General features: G+C 52.0%; 1 protein-coding gene across 1 annotated transcript in view; it reads right to left on the bottom strand.

The window, feature by feature from the left end:
- The window catches only part of PREX1 (phosphatidylinositol-3,4,5-trisphosphate dependent Rac exchange factor 1), a 213,473-nt gene that overhangs the window by 9,187 nt on the left and 188,625 nt on the right, over nt 1-15,661 (bottom strand). The window contains 8 exon segments of the mRNA XM_017862768.1: nt 1,378-1,477; nt 3,165-3,385; nt 4,401-4,442; nt 6,411-6,539; nt 8,745-8,835; nt 8,984-9,066; nt 10,997-11,085; nt 12,444-12,650. Of these exon segments, the coding sequence (XP_017718257.1) occupies nt 1,378-1,477; nt 3,165-3,385; nt 4,401-4,442; nt 6,411-6,539; nt 8,745-8,835; nt 8,984-9,066; nt 10,997-11,085; nt 12,444-12,650 (962 nt within the window).

Raw genomic sequence — 15,661 nt, 5'->3', positions numbered from 1 at the left:
ATTAAACCCACACGCCTCAGAAGCCCCTGGAGGGCTTTCAGCACACAGGCCTCTGGGCTCCCCCTCCAGAGTTTCTGAGGCCATAGTTCTGGCTGGGCTGGAGAATCTGCCTTTCTATCAAGCCCCCAGGTGCTGCTGGTCCAGGAGCCGTGCTCTGAGAACCCCTGCTCTCAGAAGCAAGCCCAGCAGTTCCTAGCCCTGGCTGCACATCCAGGCTATCCAGCATCCAGGCCCCGCCCCACGAACTGATCAGAATTGCTAGGGCCCAGGGCACCGGGATTGTTGCAAAGCTCCCCCGATGATTCCAGAGTGCAAGCAGGGCTGAGATGCACTGGGCTAGACTATGAGCTCCAGGAGGGCAAGAATGACGATCGTGTTACATGGCCCCAGATGCAGCCTGACACATATGATGTGCTCATAATTATGGACATGTAAATGGATGGATGGATGATGGTTAGTTGGATAGACAGATGTTTGTTTGGATGGATCGATGGATGAATAGATGCATGCATGCATGCATGCATGGATGGATGGATGGATGGATGATGAGTTGGGATGGCATGGATGGATGTTGTGGCGCTCGCGCATCAGGTGGAGAATGGATGCATGGATAGATGCATGGAAGGACGGATGGATGCATGAATGCGAATGCATGGATGGATGGATGGATGGATTGACTGGATGATGGATGCAGGATGGAGGATTCATGGGAGGACGGATAGATGCATGGTATGGACGGATTCGTGGTGGATGGATGCATGGATCATGGCGGATGATGGATGGGGATGGTTGGATGGATGCATGGGTGGATGGATTGATGCATGCATGCATGGATGGACGGATGGACAGATGGATGGACGGGTGGATGGATGGATGGATGGATGGATGCATGGATGGATGGATAAATAAATGGGTGGGCAGGTGGAAGGATGAGTGGAAAATACAAACAGAGAGAAAGACAGAAAGAAAGAGAAAGGGGAGAAAGGGTGGAGGAAGGAGAGGAGAGAACAAGAGCAAAGGAGGAAAGGAGGATGGAACTTAATTACTGTACTTAGTTAAGCCCTTTAAAAATCTTAACAAGTCTTCACATCTCTAGGGAAGAATTTTATTAAGAACTGAGCAGTAGTGTCATTCTCTTTTAAGAGCTGTTGGAGATTGCTGGGTTCATACAAAAAGAAACCCCTCTTTTTCCATGTGTGCCCCAAAGTTCAGCTCTCACACTCATGTTGGAGGCATGAGATTTGACAGCACTGAGTACTGAGCTCACCTTGGGCAGCTGGCCCCGAGGCAGGGGAAGGACACTGTGACCCCAGAGAGCTGTCCCTTTCACCCCAGGACCCCAACTCTCACAGTGGAGGGGTGGCAGAAATCACTCACTGGCCACATAGTTCTCATCCAGCTGCTTAAAGGAGAAAGTGACATTGTCCAGCTCTGACAGGGTCACCCAGATGTCCTCCAGCATGGTCCGTTCCTCCTTCTGCAGGAAGAAGACAGCGCGGAGGAGTCTCAGATGCCAATCCTGCCTCAGGGTTTCCTATCAAGATGCTGAATTCAACTCTAGTTGGCACTCCAGACTGTGGGCCCCCTGGGTGCCAGGTCCTGAGCGTGACTCTCCAGAGTGGATGTGAAATCATGGTGTGCTGTGTGGCTCGTCCTGCACCTTCAAGGGTCACAGAACCCATCTCTGCCTTCATTCGCTGAGTGCTCCTAGGAAAGTCACTGCCTCTCCTGCCTGGACCACCAACCAGGCTTCTACACTTAACCTTCTCAAACCTAACACACTCAAATAAAAATCCCCAATTCCTTCCTCAACCTCCCCCAGTCAGTCCCATGTCAACAAATAGCAGCAGCATTCACTCAGTCATCCAAGATCCAAACCTTTGACTTCTCAGTTTCTCTCCTGCTCACCCTGGGCCTGGTCCATCACCAAGTCTGATGGGTCGCCACTAAAACCTCCTCCAGACCCACCCACCTCCCTCCAGCTTCCCGGCCACCACCTGGGTTCAAGGGTCCACCGTCTCTCACCAAGATGACACCAGGTTTCCCTTTTGCCACTCTCTGCTCACAAACAATACATCCTACATGTCCTGTTTTGAAAACTTAACCCAAATTATATCACTCACCCAGCTGAAAGCCTCTGAACAGCTCCTCTGCTTCCAGAATAAAGTCTCAGGCCCTACAGATCAGGTCCCCCCAACTGCCCAGCCCCCTGCTGCTCCCCTCTGGCCACACCGCCCGCTCTTTGGGGCCTTGGTACACACTGGTCTCTCTGCCCTGCACAATCCTCCTCACACTGTCTGCCTGGATGGCTGAGGTCTCAGCTCAAGCATCACCGCCTTACATAGCCTGTCTCTGAAACCACCGAATCTAGGGGACAGCACCCACCAAGCTTCCTGCAGAGCTTCCCTTCTCTCCACCTCCCTTCCCTCCTCCATCCTTTCTTCTTCTCAAGCTGCTTCCCCCAACTAGAAAGTCAGCTTCAGGCCCCCAGGGCCAGCTCAGGGCCTGGCACATCATAGTGTTTGGAGAATGAGGGAACTGGGCCCAGCGTCCCCATGTGAGAAGAGGAAGGGGAGGGCTGAGTGTTCCCTGCTTCCTCCCTGGGCCCCAGCTTGTGCATTCTGGGAATCAAGTGACAGCCAATCTCCCACCAGGCAGGCACCTCGTGCAGCAGCAGCCAGCAGAGGATGCTCCAAGGCCAGGCCTCCCCACTAGCCAGTGGCAGGGGCTCCAGGAGCCAGCCTCAGAGGCACGGGTGACTCTCGGGGGCCTGGCTGGATGTGCAGGAGCATCTCTGGCTTCCACCACCCCACTCCCACCTCAGGCCCTCAGCTGTCACAACCAAAAACGTCTCCAGACATTGCCAAGTGTCCCCTAGTGGGAAACTGCCCTGGGCTGACACCTGCTCGTATGTAGCATGGATTCTATTACCTGTGTGTGCCTCCTTCCCTCCCACTGGGAGAGAAGATCCCTGGTACAGGGACTCTGTTTTGTTCACTGCTGCACCTTCAGTGCCCATAAAACAGCACACAGGTGCCCAACAAATCGCAGCTGCGGGAATGACAAGATCTGGGAGCCTGAGTGAGTGGGCAGGCACTCCCTCGCCCCGGCCTGGGCGGGCACCAGCAGGTGGGCCAGCGGGGCCGCCCTGCTGCCCCACTCACCACTGCGGCCGGCGAGAGCAGGGACTGGCAGTGCAGCAGGACGCCCGTGGCCGCCACCTGCTCCAGCCACTTGCGGCTGGCGTCGCGGCTGCTCTCCTCGTACTCGCCGTTGTTGTTGTAGCGGTAGCCCAGGGCCGCCAGCAGCTGCTCGGAGAAGGTGCACACGGCGGCCACCAGGGCCTGGCAGAAGATCGCGTCTCTGCGCAGCTGCAGCTCTGTGTCTGGGGGCAGAGGGCAGGGGGCCTCGCTGAAGGGGTGCTCCCACACCACCAGGAGGCCCACACCCCAAAGCCCTGGGTCCAGGACCCCTCATGGAACCCCCAGCAAAGGGCGAACAATGGGTCAGAAATTATTTTTGGTGGACATCCCAGCTACCAAAAGCCAATTCCGCAAAAATAAGTTCTCCAAAACGCAAGCCCATTGGCCAAAACTGTTCTCTCAGTGACTCATCTGCCTGCTTTGAAAACCAACCAACCAAAGAAACACCTTGTGATTTTCCCAAGACCCTCACCCTCAGCCATTTCTCCTCTCATTATGGGCTTCCTTGGCCTTGACCAGTAGAATGCCAATGGTGCCAAGCTCTTCTGCTAAGCTCCACGTGTTCAGAAATGCAATTTAGCATTTTCTCTACACTGGAGAACTACGCTCTCTTCTTCCCCCTAGCTCTGCCCTTGCCCCTGTCCCTGGCCTTGCCATGGTTTGAGGAACTGGCCAGTTTCAAGCAATTGCTCTCTCAGCGTCCCAATCTTCTGGAAGGAATTATTTCCCTGGCCGGCTTCTGGCCAGTGAGTTTTCAGTGACCAAATTTGACCCAGATCCTACAGTAGCACCCCCTTGGCTGAGAATTTCTGGAAAGAAGAGAGGGATAGAGAAGGTCTCCAAGATTTTCCCACTACCTCCTCCCGCTTCCTCTTCCCCACTCTCCGCTGGGTGGAAGCCCCCAGGCTGGGGCTGAAGGCTCTACTGGCACAGGCCCCCCTAACATTGTCCTCTATCCCAGAGCCCTGTCAACATCTACCCAGGCCTGGGCAGTGCCACAGGACAGGGCTCCTGGCTCCAGTGCCCTGAGACTTGTCCCTTGGACACACGAGGAAGAAGCAAGTTTCAGGTAGATCGTGGAGGGCTCCAGGCCAAAGCGTTGCCTCCCCGAGTCCAGGCCCTGAGGGCATGGATGATGAGCTTTGGGCGGTGGAAGAGGCCAGGCATGTGCCCCACACACACCTTTAAAGCCCTCACCTGTGCACTTCAGCAAGGCCAGGAGCAGCTGGTTCTTCCCATCTGGAAGGAGAAGGGAGAGAGAAACGGGGACAGGCTGGGATTGGGGCAGCAAGAAGTGAGGGCAGGACTCAGCCCCTCCCCATGGCACCTCCCAAGGTGCCCTGACCCTTCGCAGCAAAGCCCTAGCACCCAAGGCTGCGCTCAAGGAGGTTTTATAGATTGTCAGGTGAACTCCAGGAACCCCTGACCTCAGGCAGTGGAACCCCAACCATAAGGCCCATCTGCACATGCAAGCTGCGGACACAGGCGGAACCAGCCCCTTTAACCCCTGGGCCATAGCCCCTGCCCCACAGCTTGTTCACATAAGTATGGGCACACTCACATGTACAACCTACGTACACACGTATCCAGACATACACTCACACATCAACACACAGCCGAGTGCGTGCCACACACAGAGACACATATACACAGACTCACATATGCACACATAGGCACACATGCACCCACACAAGCACACACAGCAGACACCCAAGTGCACACCACACACGTGCACTCACATGCAGACTCACATACATATGTACACACACAGGTACACATGCATCCACACAGACACACAAACAACAGACACACAAGTGCACACACAAGACACAGACACACGCTCCTAATAGCCTCACATACATATTCTCATCCTACATGGGTACGGTCTGTCCTGCAAAAGAAAGTTCATTTCTTCCAGGCTGAACATCCTGGTCTCTTTTCTTCAAAAGATGCTCCTTGGCCCAGAAAGGGCTTAGAAAGATGTGGAAGGGCTTTGGATTTGGTTTCTTGGGGTGCCTTCTTCCCAGGGAGGACTGCAGGACTCAGGGCTGGGCAGGGTAAGAACGAGAGCAGCTGCGGTGGTGTGTGCTTGTCAGGACTCACCATGCCAGACACCAGGGCAGGACTCACCACACCAGGCAGCCAGGCCAGGACTCACCACGCCAGGCAGCCAGGGCACTGAGCACATGACCTGTGCTGACTCACTTAATCCTCTCGACCACATGGGTGGGAGGTGGCGCTGTGGGCACATTTGACACAGGAAGGAGCTAAGGCCAGAGGCTTCAAGGAACTCGCCATGATCGCACAGCCAGTAAGTGGGTGAGCTGGGATTCAAGCCCTGGTGGTCTGGACCCAGAGTCGACGCTCTTCACCAGTTACACTTTTGGAGAACAGGACAGATCAGAAGCAGCAGAGACTCCAACTCGAGGCTGCTGTTCCCCAGAGGAACAGCCCAGAGTCCTCTAATCTCCCACTGTCCTGGTCAAACATATCCCTCGTCCGCATCCTTCCAATCCAGGAATCTCAGACACAAAAGCCAGCAAGGGCCAGGCAGGTGACATAAGATGCGTGGAGCAGACGCCAAGCCACAGGGAGCAGTGGAGACTGGGGTGCACTGGAAAGCACCTTGGACCCACGTACAGAGAGCAGCCGCCACTCCTCTCCACCAAGGTAGGATGGGAGACTGGGCCTGGAATCACCAGATCTTCTGGTTATTCAAGAGTAGCCGGAAATCCAAGTTTTTATGTGAGAACCTCTGTCAAGCTGGCAGCAGAGTCACAGTTTCTGCTGCTGCAGCATCAAAACCCATCTGTGGGCCCGAATCTGGTCAGTGGGCTGCCAGCCTGTGTCCCTCCTACCCTGACAATAACAGGAACACACACATCCACTGTTTTGGAAGCTGAGAAAGACCAGGTTCAGCCTTTTCAGCCTCCAAAACCAGAGCTTTGTTTAGTTTGGTTTTGTTTCTGTTTTTTGTTTTGGTAGAGACAGGGTCTATGTTGCCCAGGCTGGTGTCAAACTCCTGGGCTCAAGTCATGTCCTGCCCAGGGCAGGACACTCAGCTGACAGAGGGCATCACTTCTCTTGTCCTCTCCCTGGGCATGGAGAAACAGGGGTCGCAGAGCTGGATCCATTCTTAATTCTCTCGTTCCACACCAAAGGCCACGGCCCCCTCCCCACTATGATGCACCCTCCCTGCCCACCGACCTTCCACGTATCTCTGAATGTTGTCCACCAGGGTCTTGATGGAGTTGGGGAGGTTCCAGGGGTCCTCCTGGATGCTGATCTGGATCAGGCTCCGGCCACGGATTGTACACTCTTCTTTCTGTTTAAACTCTGGGGCAGGAAAGTGGCATGAGGGCCAGGGAAGGGACGGAGGTAGCTTTGGAGAATGGTGGCACAAAGGCCTATGTCCCATCACAGATCCCAGAGCTCATAATCCTAGATCAAGGGAGCTGGCAAGACTCCTGGGCATTATCTGGTCCACAGAGGGTAAGTGTGCTACTATGTCATGGTACCACACCCATGGCAGACATCACTCATCAATCTCAGCACTCCTTCCTGCTCTCTGAGACCAGGACTCCCCACAGCTACCTCCAATCCATTGCAGACCTCACAAATCAATCATGGCTTTCCTTTCGTCTAAACCTGGATGTTGTAGCCACAGAAGGATTCTCAGGAACTACCTCCTCACAGCCACAACCAATTGAGACGGCACATGAGTTCTAACCCTTTCCCTACACAGAGGAGGAAGCCCACATACAGAGTGGGAAAGTGACATGCCTTAAGTCACACAACTGGGCAGTTATAGCGCTGGGACTTGCCTCTGCCCCACCATTCAGACGCCAGGAAGACAAAGGCCCCTGCAAAAGACAAAGGCCTCTTTCCTCCTGCAAGGTCCCAGTTTCGGAGATAATTGCGGGTTTGCTGTTTCTGCTTTCTGAGGTCCATCCCTGAAGACTGATCCTGAGACAGCAGAACGTGCAGCTGCGCTGGGGAGCCCCAAGTCCTCACCACTTCCCACCCTTTCTTGGTGGCAAGAAAGGGTGCCCATCTGCATTTCTATCTCCTACAATCTCACTGGGAGCTCCTTGAGGTCAGGGCAGTATCAAATTCATCTCAGGGTCTCCAGTGCCCAGTACAAGGCCTGGCACAAGCTGGTTCTGGGAAATTATTTACTGGATGTACAGAAACATGAATAGACAGGCAGATGGGTGAATGGGTAGAAGGGTGAAAGAGTGGGCACATGGATGGAAGGAGGGAAGGATGGATGGATGGACAGACAAGCAGATGGATGGATGGAGGGATGGATAGGTGGGTGGATGGATGGTGGGGTGGGTGGGTGGTTGGATGGATGATAGATGGTGATGGGTAGCTGGGGTGGATGGGTGGGGTGGGTGGATGAGTGGGTGAATGGATGGATGGATGGCTAGATGATAAATGGATGAGTGGATGGATGGATGGGTGGGTGGGTGGAGGGATGGATGGATGGATGGATTGATGGTGGGAGGGTAGATGGCTGGATGGATGGATAGTATGCTGGGTGGATGAGTAGGGTGGGTAGGTGGGTAAATGGGAGGAAAGGTAAGTGGGAGAACATACAAAATTTCAATCCTTCTCTCTCAATCATTTCAAGAAGAAAGTCTCAATTTGGTGCTGGTAAGCCCTTACCACTTCTTCAATTCACAAATCCCTCTCTTAAATGAAGAACAAGGAGCCCTTGGCAGGCAACAGTGCCTAACTGCAGTGTAATGATATTTTGTTGCTGTTGTTCACATTTAATTTATCATTATGGTTTATCACAAATTTTTGGCATATTATACTGGCTTTTCATACATAGGTTGTTCAATAAGGTCCTTTCAAAATTAAGAGCAATACTTTTTGAAAAGTGACATCAATAATAAGAAAAAAAATGAGTATGGTTTAAAAGACATGAAGGAAGACTGGGCACAGTGGCTCACGCCTGGAATCCCAGCACTTTGGGAGGCCAAGGCAGCAGGATCACTTGATACCAGGAGTTCAAAACCAGCCTTGGCTACAGGGCAAAACCATGCCTCTACAAAAATAAATAAATAAAATAAAATAATAAAAAATAAAAAATTAGCCAGGAGAAGTGGTGTGCACCTGTAGTCCCAGCTACTTAGGATAGGAGGCTGAGTTGTGAGGAAAACTTGAGCCTGGGAGGTCAACGCTGCAGTGAGCTGTGATCACACTATTGCACTCCAGCCTGAGTGACAGAGTGAGACCCTTTCTCCAAAAAGCAAGACGGAAAGGAAGGGAACGGAACGGAAAGGAAAGGAAAGGAAAGAAAACCAAAAGAAAAAGGAAAAGAACCATTCTTGGCTCAGAGTCTACAAAAACAGGCCACGGGCTGGATGTGCCCCAAGGGCTAAAATCACTGTCCCCTGGATGATCCCCACAGTCGTTCAGCAGTAGAGGGGCAGAGCTGAGCATGAGCCCAGGCATCCCCCGCCCCCCCACCCCCGTCTAACACCCTTCCCCATTGCAGGCTGTCTCCGTGGATGCTGGCTATCCCCTCACCTTGTAAGCTGTGGTTCATGGGGAAATGCCTGGTTTCTTCAAAAGCCCGGCTCATGACTGGTCCCTTGAGGAGAGCATTGATGGAGTCCACCTGGGTGGCAAGAAGCCCCGGGTTGGTTTGGGCCCCATGGCCCTACACATTGCAGATGTCTGGGACCCACAGCCCCCGGGTCACGGGCCCTCCCCAGGTGTGACAGGAGGAACCCAAAGTTGCACCAGGAGTGGGGCAAAGTTCCTACCTGGTTAAAGAGGTGCTCCAGGCAGCCATGAAGCTTGTCCTGCTTGTCAGATGGGATTCGCATGTCACAGGGCAGTTCATCTCCTTGGCGGGAGGTAGAAGTAACAGCCATCAGTCATTTCTGCCCCACCTCACACCATCCCCAGCACTTTCCCAAGAAGGGGATACAGCTACAGAACTCCAAACCCACAGGGGATCTGGAGTCTGAAGACCAGGTCCTGGCTGTGAGCCACAGGGAAAATCGCCTGACCTCTCTGAGCCTCAGTTTCTTCATCTGCAAAATGGACAACAGGCACTAACGCATGACAAGATTGTAAAGCACTGACTGTAAAGCACTGTTTCCATTCTGCAAATGAGGGACTGAGGAACAGACAGAAGGAACTGGATGCCGCGTATCCTGATTCCTTGCTCAGTTGGTTCAGTTACATCAGCTGTCACACCCAACTCCTTCCTAGAGGCTCTTGGGGCCAGTTTGTGCAGCTGACTGTCTTAGGTGATGAAATAAGTATCTAAAGTTCAGCAATTTCTTCCATTGTACTTGAGCTTCTTTTTCTTCTGTTCATTGAAGTATAATTAAAATTAAATTGTTACGCACAGACTATCTCTGAAAGGACACGCAAGACTGTAGTGACAGTGGGAACAGCAGTGACAGCCTGAGAACCAAGGGTTTTGGGGGAGACTTGTCACCGTGCACCCTCTGGGGCCTTCTGAATTACGCACCATGTGGATACACAACCCAACTTGCAAAATGAACTGCTTTGAAGTCTGAAGTAAACAAGACTAAAATAAAAAGCAATTTCAGGCTTTCAGTAATGCCTTTAATCCCAGCAATTTGGGAGGCCGGGGCAGGTGGATCACAAGGTCAAGAGATCGAGACCATCCTGGCCAATATGGTGAAACCCCATCTCTACTAAAAATATAAAAATTATCTGAATGTGGTGGCAGGCACCTGCAGTCCCAGCTACTCAGGAGGCTGAGGCAGGAGAATCGCTTGAACCCGGGAGGCAGAGGTTGCAGTGAGCTGAGATTGTGCCCTTGCACTCCAGCCTGGCGACAGAGTGAGACTCTGTCTCAAAAAAATAAAAATTTTTTAAAAAAGTTGTAAGTACAGTATGATCTAATTTATAAAATATTGTCTATGTCTGTCTGTCCATCCATCCACCCACCTGCCCATCCATGCATTCACAGGCCCCACCAATGAGCTCCAAATGCTGGCGAGGGTCATTTCCGGGGGAGATGATGAGACTCTCATTCATTTTTATGGACTTCTTTTTGTTGTTTCTTTGTTTGCTTGTTTCTTGAGATGGAGTCTCACTCTGCCACCCAGGCCGGAGTGCATGGCGTGATCTCAGCCCACTGCAACCTCCCTCTCCCAGGTTCAAGTGATTCTCCTGCCTCAGCCTCTTGAGTAGCTGGCATTACAGGCGTGCACCACCACACCCAGTTAATTATTGTATTTTTAGTAGAGACGGGGTTTCACCATGTTGGCCAGGCTGGTCTCAAACTCCTGACCTCAAATGATCCACCAGCCTCGGCCTCCCAAAGCGCTGGGATTACAGGCGTGAGCCACCACGCCCGGGCTTAGGTACTTCTTTGAACTGCTCCGTGTCGTTTGGATTTTTGGTTTGCACACGTATCATTTTTACATAAACCATGAAGTCACCCTGTTTAGTTGTCAGCTCACTCATCACAACACTCATCACACATGAAGCATACAGAATTGCACCACGCATGCCTCTATTTGCTCCATCTCCATGACATTCACGGAGAACGTCAGCTCCAACAGGGCTGAGATGTTTGTTTCGTTCACTGTCGCATTCCCAGTGCCTGGCACATAATACGGGCTCAAGAAATACTTGCTGAATGAGTGAATGGAAGGAAGTCAAGTACAGGACCACGCAAATAAAATACAAAACAACATAACGCAGGGGAAAGTATAATAAAATAAACTAAAACTAAATCTCATGGGGAGGAACCTCTCTCCCTGAGCACGGGCCGCTGCCGCTCCACTCACCAGACCCCATCTCGTCGCTGCCCAGGTAGGAGCTGTTACTTCTTACGCTGGTGTAGGACAGGACCGAGTCCCGATTGCTGTTACACTCGCTGCAAAGGGGCCCAGAGAAGGGGCTGAGTCACCCTGAGTTCAGGCCATCTGATCCTGGCACCCGAAACCCACTTCCTACAGTGTAGACAAAATCCCTGGGCCCTCGGGTGGACATACAGCTCAGAGGGGGCATCGAGCACCGGTCCCGGGCCCCAAAGGCAGGGAAGGCCGGCCTGGTGGTTTTCCTTGCCTGAGGGCTGGGAAACGTTTCTAGGCTCTAGCACGGAAACACAGAAATAGGAGGATGGTGAATCCTTTTCACTGAGGTGTCACTCTGTCCAGTGTCCCCAAGGGACAGCCTTGCCCTGAGACACCTGCCTATTCCACACGGCTCTGTCTTCCGTCTCCCCAGCCCCCAGCCTGGCTGGAAACCTCATGAGGACACGGACTGGATCAGATTCACTACGGCCCAGGAACTCGGAAGGTGTGGGAGATTAAAACTCACGATCCTGATATTTTTCCTCCACCTTTTGAAAATTAAAGGAAAACTGGAGGACCCAAAAATGTAAGAATGAAATCCCAGAGAGACGGCGAAATCTGAGACTACGGACATGAGGCTCTGAGGACACACAATGCCACAGACAGCAGCCAGAGCATCTCGTTCTACAGACACCAGGCGAGCCAGAAATGGGGGGTCAGGCAGATCCCTTGACGACCGAAAGAACATTCACACTGGGAGAACTGGGGGGAAGGTCTGTCTTCTCAAACTGTATCACTTCTGATTTTTGCTCACTAAAGCACCCTTCTAAGATTCCACTGTAACCACCGTGGGCAAATGTGAGGTCACATTTGTGGGCAAATTCACTGGGACCACAGTGTCTGTTTATCTGTAGGAAGGAATTAAACTGACCCACTATATAGCTTCCTACAGGAATCTGAGTTTTAGTCTATTTAACCCACTAATTAGGACCTCACTGATCTTGTTATAATTAACCAGTAGAAAATTTAGATCTTCTCAGGTTAGGAGGGGAAAGACGTGTGCTCTTCCTCCTTGGACCAAATAAACATAAATAGTGTTTGTTTCAGAAACCACATGTCTTACACTGAGTTTTCAAACACACCACGGAATCTCGCCCTTGAGCCTGACAACATCGTGTCAGCATGTGTGGGGTGACACCGAGGCAGAACAGATGGGTCCATGGAGGGCAGATCCTAAAATGTCAGCTTTGTGACTGGGGAGCCTAAATGGGTTTTGGGGGCTCAGGGGGCTCAGAAAATCCCCAGAACCACGCTATGAGCAACAGCACCCTGAGCCCACTGCACCCTGGGAAGTGTCCACTGACGTTGCCACAATCCGTGGCCTCACCTCTCTGCGGCCATCCCCGTCTAACCCCAGCCCCCCGACAGCGACACCCACCTGTAGGAGTCGCGGTAACTCATGGTGTCGTGCCCTGAGTCCTCCTGGTCCTCCTCAGCCACCTTGAAGCACACTTTCTTGATGCCCCCATGGTCACTCCTGTCCATCTCGCTCTCTTCACTGACCAGGGGCAGGGAGGAGGCCTCCTCAGCCAAGGACGCATCGCAGGACCCACCCGAGGTGGGCTCTGTGATGGTGGACAGCAGCCTACGGGAGCAAAGACCTTGAAGTCAAAGATACAGGCATGGCCCTTTGTGTCACTTTCCTGAAAATCCCACCAGCAGCTGCAGGTGTGAGCACTGGCCCTCCTGTTGCAGGTGGGAGACGTGCAAGTTCTTTCACAGTCAAGCTACACAAGGCTCTCCCAGAACGTGGGCCAGGAAGCTTTTGCTGTAGAGACCCTGGGAGCAAATCCTTCCAGCTCGATAGGCTGCACGGTCTCATGACAACCACTCAACCTGCTGTTGCAGTGGGACAGACCTGGACAGTGTGGAAGCAAATGGGCATGGCTGTGTTCCAATGACACCTTGTTTAAAAATGAAAACAACTGGCTGGGCGCGGTGGCTCACGCCTGTAATCCCAGCACTTTGGGAGGCCGAGGCGGGCTGATCACCTGAGGTCAGGAGTTTAAGACCAGTCTGGTCAACATGGCAAAACGCCGTCTCTACTAAAAAACAAAAATTAGCTGGGTGTGGTGGTGGGTGCCTGTAATCCCAGCAACTCGGGAGGCTGAGGTAGGAGAATCACTTGAACCCAGGAAGCAGAGGTTCCAGTTAGCCAAGATTGCACCACAGGATTCCAGGCTGGGAGACAGAGCAAGACTCCATCTCAAAAAAAAAAAAAAAAAGAAAAGAAAAGAAAACCACAAACTGAAGTCTAGACTGGGCCCTGGGCCATAGTTCATCAATCCCCACTGTAGGGTGTGATGGTTAAGAGCACAGGTTTTGAAGTTAGCTAAATCTCCAGATTCAAATCCCAATATTGCCATTTCCTAGCTTAGAGACCTAAAGCAAATTATTTAAACTCTTGGAGACTCAGTTCCCTCAAATGTAAAATGGGATCATATCAGCATCTATATCTTAGGCTTCGGTGACAATTAAGGAAGCTAAAACGTGTAAACAGGCTAGGCCCAGTGGCTCACGCCTGTAATCCCAACACTTTGGGAGGCTGGGGCAGGAAGGTCTCTTTAGCCCAAGACTTCAATACCAGCTGTGAGACCGCCTCTCTGTAAGAAATACAAAAATTAGCCAGGCATGGTGGCATGTGCTTGTAGTCCTAGTTACTTCGGAGGTTGAGGCAGGAGGATCACTTGAGCCCAGGAGTTCGAGGCTGTGGTGAGATATGATCACACCATCACACTCTAGCCTGGGTGACAGTTGGATAAAGTACTCAGAACAGTGTCTCTGCTGGGCGTGGTGGCTCACATCTGTAATCCCAGCACTTCAGGAGGCCGAGGCGGGTAGATCACGAGGTCAAGAGATCGAGACCATCCTGGCCAACATGGGGAAACCCCATCTCTACTAAAAATAGAACAACTAGCTGGGGGTGGTATGCCTGTAGTCCCAGCTACTCAGGAGGCTGAGGCAGGAGAATCGCTTGAACCCGGGAGACAGAGGTTGCAGTGAGCCGAGATCACACCACTGTACTCCAGCCTGGTGACAGAGCAAGACAACATCTCAAAAAAAAAAACAAAAAACAAAAAAAAAAAACAGTGTCTCGTGCCTTCTAAGTGAGCAGTGATCAGTAAGTCCTGGCTGGATGTAATCCCACCATGTCCCCACAAAGTCAGTAGCATGATTAGCCTCACTTGACAAACGAGGAAACCAAGGCTCAGAGAGGTTAAGTGACTTGCCTAAGTTTGCACAATGGATAAGTAGCAGGGCCAGGATTTGAACCCAGGCCTCCTGGCTCCAGAGCCTACATTCTTTTTTCCCCTTATCATGGAACATTTCCATCATACACAAAAGTAGAGAGTATATGATGAACCCAGCTATCCAACAGGCAGCTTCAACAACAGCCACTCAGGGTCCACCTTGTTTCCTCCATTATCCCCATCACTTTTTATTTCCCTGGAGCATTTTTGTTTTGTTTTGTTTTGTTTTGAGACAAGGTCTCGCTCTTTCACCCAGGCTGGAGAGCACTGGCGCAATCATGGATCACTACAGCCTCGATCTCCTGGGCTCGAGTCATCCCGCCTCAGTACCCTGAGGAGCTGGGACAACAGGTGTATGCCACCACACCTGGCTAATTTTCGAATTTTTTTTTAATAGAGATAGGGTTTCATTACGTTGCCCAGGCTGGTCTCAAACTCCTGGGCTCACGCAGTCCTTCCAACTCAGCTTCCCAAAGTGCTGAAATTACAGGCATGAGCCACCATGCCCAGCTCACTGGAGTATTTAAAACAAGTCCAAGATAGCATGTAATTCCCCCATACCTACTTCCATGGATGTCTCTAATACATACAGACTTCCTTTTAAACATGTGGTTCTCAACTGGGGGCAATTTTGCCCCCTAGGAAACCTTTAGCTATGTCCAAAGACACTGCTACTTGTCTCAACTGAAGAGGAATTTTGCTACCAGTATCTCGTAGGTAGAGACCCCAGATGCTGCTGAACATCCTCCAACGCCCAGGACAGCTCCCCAGCCAGGAATAATCCAGCCCCAAATGTCACCAGTGTCAAGGGTGAGAGACACTGTTTTACACAGGACCACACTGCTCGACTGTGCCTAAGAGAATGGAGGAGTCCTCAATACCATCGAGCACCCAGTCTGTGGACAAACATCGCTGATTGTCTCAAAATGCCTCCTCACGTGGACGAGCTAGAAACAGATCCCTAAGCAGGTTCAGACGCTGCATCTGGCGGGTCCGTCTCTTGAGTCTCTTTCATCTCTAACAGTTCCTCTTCCCCACACCTGTTTCCCCATCATTCGTTGAAGAAGCCAGGTCATTTGCCACATAGAATCACCTACCCTCCAGATTAGGCCAGATGCCTCCCCAAGGTGCCAATGAACCACCCTCTGCACCACATCCTAGAGCTGAGTAGGGAGACCTCGAGCCTCCATGAGATGACAGCTCCGTATCTGCGGGCAAGAGCCTCGTGGGCGGGGCTGCGTGTGTGTCCTGGTGTATTGCAGCAAACGGACGGCTTGTCCTCACTTTCTGTGATGTGAAAATTATAAAGTTCCCCCCAGAATCTTTCAGCAGACAGTTTTAGCCT

This window comes from Rhinopithecus bieti, unplaced genomic scaffold (assembly GCF_001698545.2).
Source record: "Rhinopithecus bieti isolate Rb0 unplaced genomic scaffold, ASM169854v2 scaffold_65646, whole genome shotgun sequence".
NCBI classification, from domain to species: Eukaryota; Metazoa; Chordata; class Mammalia; order Primates; family Cercopithecidae; genus Rhinopithecus; species Rhinopithecus bieti.
This window is presented reverse-complemented; position numbering and strand designations above follow the sequence as displayed.